The sequence below is a fragment of the Cebus imitator genome, unplaced genomic scaffold, assembly GCF_001604975.1.
Source record: "Cebus imitator isolate Cc_AM_T3 unplaced genomic scaffold, Cebus_imitator-1.0 Scaffold95, whole genome shotgun sequence".
Lineage (NCBI taxonomy): Eukaryota > Metazoa > Chordata > Mammalia > Primates > Cebidae > Cebus > Cebus imitator.
Genome location: NW_016107410.1, coordinates 5914760 through 5925546, shown reverse-complemented (window position 1 = coordinate 5925546; position 10787 = coordinate 5914760). Strand labels below are relative to the sequence as shown.

At 34.3% G+C, this 10787-nt stretch overlaps 1 protein-coding gene across 2 annotated transcripts in view; it reads right to left on the bottom strand.

Moving 5' to 3' along the window:
- Window positions 1-726: 726 nt before the first annotated feature.
- ACMSD (aminocarboxymuconate semialdehyde decarboxylase) overlaps window positions 727-10787 on the bottom strand; it is a 64283-nt gene continuing 54222 nt past the window's right edge. For both annotated transcript variants that reach the window (XM_017536088.2, XM_017536093.2), the window contains 2 exons: window positions 5253-5351; window positions 727-1916 (listed from right to left, as the gene is read on the bottom strand). In XM_017536088.2, the coding sequence (XP_017391577.1) occupies window positions 1854-1916; window positions 5253-5351 (162 nt within the window). In that variant the 3' untranslated portion in view covers window positions 727-1853. The remainder of the gene's footprint in view (window positions 1917-5252; window positions 5352-10787) is intronic.

Here is a 10787-nt window from a genome sequence, read left to right as displayed (position 1 = left end):
TATCTCTCTTCCTTGCTCACACACTGGTCACAAGATTTCTTGCCTCAGAACCTTTCATTTTCTTCCTTATCATTCAAATCTCAGTTCAGAGTCTTCTTTAAAGAGGCCTTCTCTGACTCTACAACTTAATATTTTACCCCCATATTTCTCCTAGTCGCTACCACATTTTTGTTTTGATTTCTTCATAGTGTTTATCTTTCTTCCTTTTATTCCTCTTTTTCTTCTTCCTTACCTTGTTTATGTTTCTCATTCTTTGGATTGTAGGTTTTGTCAGAGAAGGAATTTTATCCTTTTTGTTTACATCTGTACTACCAGTGCCTGGAGCATTCCTATAGTCCAGGCACATAGAAAGCAGGTAAATATGAATATACCTGTTCACTCTGTGTGTGTGTGTGTGTGTGTGTGTGTGTGTGTGTATGATATTGAATAAAGTGATTGGGTTGCTTTTTATAATAAGACAATCATTATATGTTGTGTTCAGAGTGCTCAAATATAGAATATTTGAAAAGGTGTAGACATTACCCCCAAAGATTGGGGAAGGAAAAAACAACATATACTTCATGTTGTTGCTTTGTTCAACTTAGTTTTCCTTTTTGGGCAGATTGGAGCAATAAGCAGAATGGCGGTGGTGGGGGGTGAAATCCTGGAAAGAAACAGGGGGCAGGTGAGAAATAAGAGGGGCAGTGAACTATATAAAGTGAAAATAATGGAGTGAGCATAGTGAAGTAAGAATTAGATCTCATCTTTATTCTGGAGAGGGGTCAGCACAAATTACATGTTAATACTCAACTCTTTTTATTTTTAATTTCTATTCTCTCTTTTGTCCCTTGGCATTTTGAATACTCAACTCTTGATTTTCTAGATGAATGGAAGGGAAAAGAAGTATGAATGAATCCAAAGCAAGAGGGTAGTTTTGAAAAATCATGTTTGATTTTAGAGTTCAGCCAGAGGTAGATGAATCATAGATGTTCATCAACCATTCCAGGACCAAGTTCCTTTTCAGCAGCCCAAGTGGGGCTGTAAATGAAATGGTTAAAACAAGGCTACCCTCGTATTACCCTATTAACTTTCCAGAGCTAGCTTTATATATTCTGCTCAGTATTTTAAATAAAAAGAGCTTCTGGTAGAAGTAAAATTATAGACAAAAACTTTTCTCCAAAATGGATGTCTCATTCACTCTGAAACCACAGCTGTGTTCCCATAGTTTTGCCTTCCTGTTACTCATCCTCTAACCTTAAAAATGCCATATTCATCTCCTGTACTCTCAAGTTCCAATCTCTGTGAAGATCTGCTCAACAGTTTTAGGCCAAAGTAATTCCTCTTAATGAAACTTCATTGATACTCAAAGTCAAATTTATAGCTTAGTAATTATTCCATGAACATGTCTTAAGTCCTTAATTGGAAGCTCCCTGAGGTTATGGATATTCTAAATTCATGTTATTTATTTTGGGGAGGCTAAAGCATTTCCAGCCCAATTCTGGGCTAATGGTAAGTGTTTAAAGGTGGATGGAACAGGTTATTTGAGTCCAATTCACATCTCTTTATTCAAAATGGACAACCTACCTGAGCTCTCTAGGATGAATCTTTCTCCATATAAATCATTATTGACATTTTATTTTGTATTTCCTCAGATTAATTAAAAGGGCACTGGGGAAATCATTTTTGATTTGCACATGAAATAATGTACTGCTTTTCAGAATGAAAACTTATGAATCATTTTTGTTATGAATAATTTAGGATATTTGAGACATTCTATTTCTGAGTAAAATAGGATTTTGTTAATGCCTGTTGATACATATTTAAAAACAAAAATGAGATATTCATTTGAAAGTTTGCCTTTGTAGTAAATTCAGTCATTCAAATCGTTTTCTCTCAAGACCCAAAAATGCCAGGGCATTGTCAGCTTTGAGTTTATTCTGAAAAGAAAACAAAATAATTTATGTTAAAGCATTATTGGTTGTTTTTTAAGTGCTACATTGAATATGTTGATCAGGTTTTTAAAAAATTAGCTCCCCAATCTGAGAGAAAAATATGAGCAGATTATACAGTGAATCTCTTACCCAAATCCTCTTGACTTATGTTTTGCCCTGCTATTTGAAATCTCAATCTGAAACTTGATTGTAGGGGGAGAGAAAAGACTTATAAGGGGGAGAGCCTTCCTTAGGAGATGCCCTTTTTGGGAAACTAGACCCTGTAACAGGTTGGATCTTAAAGACCATTTGGAGGCAAATACAGAGAAAAGGTACAGTTAGATCTGTGGGACACAAGGGCTGCAAAAGGTGCCCAGAAATCATCTAGTCATCCCCCAGCTGCTAGGCCTATGTGTTGTTTTTTTCACATGGCCCTAAACAAAAGTTAAGCTTTTTCAAAGCAAGAGAAGTGATATAAATGAAGGGTCTCAGATGAGGGTACAAATCTGTACATATTAAAATATTCACGTAAAAGAAAGACTCCCTAGCTATAAACTATATCAACTCTGCCTAAAGAGGAGATTTAAGAAGTAACTTTGTGAAACCTTAATTTGTTTATCCAGCTTGCAAAAGACAGACATGTAGCTGAGGATGGAAGAAATGTATGGGGTTGTGTAACATCCATACTATTAATATGTCCTTCTATATTGTGACCACTTTAGGGTTTTTACACAGCCTTGAAAAGTGGGTGATTTGAGGCAGGGACCTCTTACTCAGAGTTCTTCCCCAGTATATACTTAGGACATCCTCCTCTAGAGGAAGATTTCAGAAGTGACTATTGCTGCTTGGAGAAACCATGTGCTTTACCTTTTAAGATAGCTTGGTACCATGTATCCTTTGAGGGAGGTACCCTTTAGAATGTTAGATGGAGATCTGATCCTGGAGTCCAGGGATTTGGGATCACATCCATATGCTATAACCCACCAGTTATATTGCCTTTGACAAGTCACTAAACTCCCAAGTCTTGTTTTCTTTCTCCACATCTTCATGGTGGAATGCATCTGCTTATACACAGCAGCCCCTGCTTATCTATGAAGGATACATTCCAAGACCCTCCGTGGATGCTATATAGAGTCTTATAAATGCTATGCACAAATTTATTGTTCCTTCTTCACAGTTTCACAGATAGAAGATGCATTCTTACAAAATAAGAACTTAGTAACCTCAACATATACTTTTTCTATTTTTTCTTATTGAGAACTTTTACCCTTTCACTTAAAGGAAGCACTTTACAGCTTCTCTTGGGCATGTCTGAATTGCCAGCATCACTACTCTTGTGCTTTGGGGCCATTATTAAGTAAAATAAGGGTGAGTTGAGCATAAGCATGGCAATATGGCAACAGTCCATCTGATCACCAAGACAGCTACTAAGTGACTAATGGGGAGGGAGTGGATATAGCATGTCTTCATGCTGACAAAGGGGTGATTCACGTCTTGGGCTGGAGAGAGCAGGACAGTGTGAGCTTACACTGTGCTACTCAGAATGGCATGGAATTTAAAACTTATGAATTGTTTGTTTCTGGAGTTTTCCATTTAATATTTTTGGACTGTGGTTAACTGGGATAAGAGAAACCGTAGAAGGCAAAACTGAGGATAAGGGGGGACTGCTGTACCTTCCAATGTTGTTGTACTTATCAAATGGATTTATTTATTTTATTTTAAATTTCTTTAGTGGTATTTACCTTTGCATGGTTCAAAATTCAAAATGTATAAAATAGATACTTCATTCCATTACTGCCATCTAACTACCTTCTTCTTCCCGGAGTTATCAGTTTCTTGTTTATGTTCCAGAGATATTTTATGTTTATACTGCATAAGCAAATACTTATATTCAGGCATATAAAGATTCTTTTTCACAAAAGATGTATTCGATCTACAAATGGAAGTATACTATACAAATTGTTTTATACCTTGCTTTTTAAAATTTAATGTATCTTGGAAATTGAGTTCTAATTTATTTGTGGTGGCATAGTTTCCATTGTGTGGATATATTATGATTTATTTAACTATTCCCCTAAAGATTGTTTTCTATATTACAGCATTACAATGAGTAAACTTGTACCGAATGTCATTGTGAATTTGTGTCAGTATAAAACCTTTATGCAAGATTACAAAAAAAAAACTTGAAAGTTATAAGCACATATGAATAAATAAAAGGCATGTAATAATTAATATTATTCCATTAAGTCTTTAATCAGGATATTTGGGATCATCTGGTTTCTGTTTAATTTTGGTTAACAGGAAATTTTTCATTTTCAACCTTTCTTGTTTAAAAAAAAATGTCTTTACGACACTTCCTACTTTAGGAAGGAAGCAGGTAAATATTTAACAATATTTAGTAGTTAATATTTAACAGTTCAAGACTTTTAGTGCCACAGGGGACACTTTCTTTGTAAAATAGTCTGAGGTTTCCCAGTTAATAACTTGTAACTAGTATACTGCAGAACGAATTCTTCTTGGCATCTGTTAATGTGCTTCAAGCCTATTGAGAAGATTTGATGAACAATATCTTTAATGATTAAGGCAGAGAGAGTTCAAAGTAAACTTTGGATTCTAGTTTAGAAGAAAGCTAAAAATTATGCCAAAGGATTACAACTAAGACTTTTGTAAGATTTATTAAGAGTTTATATATTCCCATATTGTTATTTTTGGCTATCCTTGACCTCTGGGAGTGATGAGCAGTGAAGGCCTTAGGAAGAAGTTATTTTTTTTTCTGAAGGATTGGGGTGTGGAAGGAGTGGCAAAGGAGAAGGAATCTTAAGACACTGCATCTCATTTTAAACTCATCTCGGTTCAGGAGTCTAAGGGGTAATGGTAGCATTATAGCACATATTAGTTTACCTACCTTAAAAGTCAAACGCCAGGAAAAAAAAAGTCCAGATACTTGAAGTATCTGATTCCTTTGGTCCTTTTTAACCAAGACTTTAGTTTCATTATCTAAATAACTAGAGTTATTACAACTTTTAAGATTGGTGTATTTGTAACAGAAATAATATAGAAAAAATTTAACCTTTTTTTCTATGATCCATCTAACATGCAGGCATATTTTATTGTCATATGCTTCTATATAATTTTCTTTCTTAAGTAATATGAATTTAGTTATACTAGGCTGACTTTCAGTTTTGTCTTNTTAGCTATTTATGGAGATAGAGTAATAGTTTTTGGGATTTAAGTGTAATGATTCCTCTGTTCTTTGTTTTCATATATCAAAGAGCTCCGAAACCAAACCCAATTAGAGCAGGAAAAGTCAGTAAGAAAGCTGTGAAGTAAAAGACATTATACCTTTGTTTCTTCATCAAATTCTTCCATGGACTCTATTAGTTTCCCAGGTTCCAGCTCACCTAGTGGAAAGGGGTAATCAGTTCCCAAAATCACTTTGTCCTAAAAAAAAAAGAAAAGATGTATTTCTCTATAATCTTGTAGAACATAAAAGAGCTTCTTGTAAACAATTATATTTACTTATTACAAACATTCCTGTCATAAAATAACACATTTCTTCCTGATTAATAGAAACATAAAACTGGTCTAAAATTTTAAAAAGATTTAACGGTTCAAATTTTATTCTGACATTTTTTTCCAGCAGGTGTCACTATTAGGTCTCTTAAAGTTCCAAATCAACCCCATTCTCTCTCTTTTTTAAATAACTGAAATACAGAATACTGAAATATAAGAAAATTTTATTTACCAAAATATATATATTCAGATGAGATTAAGGGATTCTGTCTTTCTTAGAATGTATATTGCAATTGATTTCACAATTTTTCAAAGCATTCTATTAACAGAGTAGGAAAAAAAAAAAAAAAAAAAAAAAAAAAAAAAAAAAAAAAAAAAAAAAAAAAAAAAAAAAAAAAAAGAAAAAGAAAATCCCCAAACAATTCTTATGCCTGGATCGGTTCTTATAAACAATTCCTATAAACTGGATCAAGAGTTTTTGAACAGTATAACTTTGAATTTCTATTTGTCACTTTATACGGTAAAATGCATAGGCTTGTCAATCTACAAGTATATTAAGCAGTATGTCAGACAATGTGCCAGACTCTAGATGTACTCTGGTGAACAAAACAGACATAGTGTCTTTTCTCAAGGAGCTCATAATCAAGTGAGAAAGACATTAAATCAATAATGGCAATTTATTAAAATAAAAATGTTTTCAACCAGAAATTTTACTTCTCAAAATGTATTCCCGTCATACACTTGTGCTGGAAAGATATAAAAGGAAATTAATTGGAACATTATTTGGAACAGCAAAAGACTAGCCAACTAAATTATAAAATATCCCAAAATAAAAATGAATAAAGAATACTTACATATGCTGAAATGGAATAATCTGCAAGGAACAGTGATCTTGAAGTTATAAGGGGAAAAAAAAGAGTCTAGAACAATGTGTCTGCTATGCTTATATATCTGTTTTTAATAAGGGACCTACAGACCCACAAATATGTGTTTGTACATATACAGTCTATTTCAGAAATGATATCTAAGAAACAAGTAACATTAATTGCCTCCACAGAGGAGGACTAGGGTTTGGGAGTCAGAAGATTCCCTTTTCTTGTTTTTGAGATATAATTCACATACCATAAAAGTCACCCCTTTAAAATGTGTGATTCAATGGGTTTTAGCATATTCGTGAGTTTGTGTAATCATTTCCACTAATTATAGAACATTTAAAAAATATTTTTTTCATCTTATATAACCGCAGATTTGTATCACCTCCAAAATAAACTCTATATCCATTAGCAGTGATTCCCCATTCTCTTCTCCCTCCAGCCCTTGGAAAACACTAATTTACCTTCTGTGTCTCCAGAATTGCCTATTTTTTACTTTTTACATAAATGGAATCACATAATATGTAGCCTTCTTTCATTTGGTTTAAACTTTTCAAGGTTCATCCATATTGTTGCTTGAATCAATACTATACCTAAGAGTGGAAGTGCTGGCGCATATGGTAAGTCCATGATTAACATTTTGAGAGACTATTTTCTACCACGGCTGTAGAATTCCCACCAGTATGTTTGAGGTTCCCGTTTCTCCAGATTCTCACCAACGTTGGTTATTGTTCCTCTTTTGATTATGGCCATTTCAGTAGGTATGAGGTGGTGTCTCACTGTAGTTTTTATTTGCATTTCTCTAATAAGTAATTATGTTGAACATCTTTTCATGTGCTTATTGGCTATTTGTATTTCGTTTTTGGAGAAATGTCTATTAAGATCCCTTATGTACATCCATGTTCATTTTATCTTTTTATCATTGAATTATAAGAGACCTTTATGTTCTGAATACTAGAGCCTTCTAGATATATGATTTGCAAATATTTTCTCCATTCTGTGAGTTGTCTTTTTTGTTTTCTTAATATTGTCTTTTGAAGCACCAAAGTTTTAAATTTTGATGCAGTCTTCTTTATCTGTTATTTTCTTTGGATGCTTGTGCTTTTGGTGTCATAGTAAAGAAACTATTGCCTAAGCCAAAGTCACAAAGATTTACGCCTATGGTTTCTTCTAAGAGTTTGTGGTTTTAGCTCTTCAATTTAAGTCTTTGATCTGTTTTGAGTTAATTTGCATGGTGTAAAGAAGGAGTCCAACTTTATTTATATATTTATTTTACATGTGGATATCCACTCTTATCTCACTGCCGTATGTTGAAGTCTATTCTTTATCACACTGAATTGTATTGGCACCCTTGTTGAAAGTTAGTTGATCTTTATATCTGTCTTCAGGCTAGTCACACACAGTCTTGATTACTGTAGTTGTACAGAAAGTTTTGAAGTTGGGAATGTGACTGTGCCAATTTTTTTTTTTTCTTGATTGGCTATTCTGAATCCCTTGCATTTTCTCTTAGGCTGGAATGCACTGGCGTGATCCTGGCTCACTGCAACCCCTGCCTCGTGGATTTAGGCAATTCTCCTGCCTCAGCCTCCCAAGTAGCTGGGATTACAGGCACACGCCATCACGCCTGGCTAATTTTTGTATTTTTAGTAGAGATGGGGTTTTGCCATGTTGGCCAGGCTGGTCTCAAACTCCTGACCTCAGGTGATCCACCCATCTTGGCCTCCCAAAGTGCAGAGATTACAGGCATGAGCCACTGCGCCCAGCTCCCTTGCATTTTCATATGAATTTTTGGATTAGCTTATCAATTTTTACAAAATAAAAGACATCTGGAATTTTGATAGGGAATGCATTGGATCTATAGATCAATTTGGGGAGTATCACCAGTTAGCAATATTAAGCTTTTGAATCAATGAACATGGAATGTCTTCTCATTTAGATCATCTTTAATTTTCTTCAACAATGTTTTGTAGCTTACGGGGTATATGTTTTGTGCCTTTTTGGGTTATATTTTTCACAAGTGTTTTTCTTGCTGATGCTATTATAAATAGAATTGTGTCCTCAATTTCATTTATGGATTATTCATTGCTAGTAAATAGAAATATAATTAATTTTTTATTTATCTTGTATTCTCTAAGCTTGCTAAATCTATTAGCCCTAATAGTTTCTTTGTGGATTCTTTAGGACTTTTTATATGCAAGACCATGTCATCTGCAAGTAGAAATAATTGTGTTCCTTTCCTTCCAATCTAAATGCCTTTTATTTGTTTTTCTTGCCTAATTGCCTTGACTAGAGCCTTCAGTACAATGTTGAATAGAAGTGGTGAGAGTAGAGCCTTTGGTCTTTCATCATTAAGCATGATGTTAGTTGTGGTTTTTCATGATGCCTTTTATTAGGTTGAGGATGTTTTCTTCCACTCCTTGCTTACTGCGCTCTTTTATATTTTTTGAAGAGTTGGTGAAGAATTTGTTTTAATTTCTTTTTTTTTTTTTTTCCATCCCACTGAACTCCATATTGAGAAACAGTCACAAAGTTGCTGTCTTATCCAATCTTTTAAATTATATGAAAATGAAAGAACATATTTTCTTTTTTTTTTTTTTTTTTTTTTTGCATTTTTAATAGAATTAACCAGCAAAGCCATCTGGTCATCAGCTTTTCCTTGTGGGAAGTTTAAAAATTATTAGTTTAATATCTTCACTTATTATAAGCCTGTTTGAATTTTCTATTTCTTCTTGAGCCAGTTTTGGTAGTTTTTCTAGGAATTTCATAATTTCATTTAGGTTATTTCATTTGTTGGCATGTAATTACTCAAATTTTTACTTACAATTCTTTTTATTTCTGTAAATTCTGCAGTACTGCTGTCCCATTTCATTTGTGATTTTGGTATTACTAATTTGACCCTTTTTTCTTTATTTTTGTTGGTCAGTCTAGCTACAGGTTTGCCAATTTTGTTGATGTTTTCAAATAACCAAATTTTGGTTTCACTGATTTTCCCTATTTTTTAAATAATCTATTTCTTTTATATGATCTAATATATAATATTTCTTTTCTTCTGCTTGCTTGGGATTTAGTTTGCTCTGCTTTGTCTAGCCCTCAAGGCCAGGTCCTATGCCACCAAATTAAGGTCTTTCTTCTTTTTTAATATAGGTATTCTACAGCTATAAATTTTTCACTAAGTACTGCTTCTAGCTGCATTCCATAAGTTTTAGAATGTTGTGTTTTTGTATTCTATTCATGTCTAATATTTTCTAATTTTTCTTGTGACTTCTTCTGTCTCGTGTCCTTCCATTTTAGCCTGAAGAACTCCCTTTGGCATTTCTTGTATGGCAGGTCTACTAATGATGAATTAGCTCACTTTTTGTTCATCTAGAAATATCTTAATTTCTCCTTCATTCTTGAAGGATAGTTTTGCTTGAAACTGAATTCTCACATTACAGGGTTACAGCATTGTTTTTTTTCTTTCTTTCTTTCTTATAGTACTTTAAATTTGTCTTCCACTGCTTTCTAGCCTCCGTGGTTTATGAGGAGGGCTAAGGGATAGAATCATAGGTATCATAAACATGGTGGGCAGAGTGATTGCAGAAATGGAGGACAGAGGGAGAATGCCTACAAAAGAGGCAGATAGAGGCAGGGAGGTGGAAAGAGAACTAGAGAGTAGTATTTAAAAAAATGTAGCCAGCATAGTGGCTCACACTTGTAATCCCAGCACTTTAGGAGAGTGAGACAGGAGGATCACTTGAGCTCAAGAGTTCAAGACCAGCCTTGGCAACATAGTGAAACTTTAATAAAACAAATTAGCTCGGTGTGGTGGCACACACCTGTAGTGCTAGCTTCTTGGGAGTATGAGGTGGAAGGATTGCCTGAGCCTGGGAGATGGAGGCTACAGTGAGCTATGATTATGCCACTGTACTCCAGCCTGAGTGACAGAGCGAGACCCTGTCTCCAAAAAAAAAAAAAAAAAAACAAAAACAAAAAAAAAAAAAAAAAAAAAAAAAAATGCAGTGAGATATATTGGAAGGAAAAGTATTTAATAGGTAATGATTCACATGAGGATGACAAAGATAAGGACTGGATAGTATCTATTGGATTTGGCTGCTTTATTAAGTATAGTTTCAGTGAGTGATAGAGAAAAAAATCAAATGCATTTGATGAAAAGTAAATGGGTGGTGAAAAATGCAAATCTAAGTGTTAACTCCTTCTCTTTCTCTACTCTGTGAGATGAATCCACAGGTTGCAAAGCAGTTTCAAAGACGGTTTGCTTCTAGGTTTTATCATAGGATATTTGGTTTTTCCACATAGACCTCAATGGATTTCGAAATGTCCCTTCCTATGTTCTACAATGTCCCTTCCTAGATTCACTCTATTTGTGCTGCTTGGGCAGTCAGTCTTATCCTAAGCCTCAAGCCCTGGTATGTGACTTCCTGCTGGACAGCCACACTTGGCTGCCTCACAGGCAATTAAAACTCAGCATGGGCCGGGCGCGGTGGCTCACGCC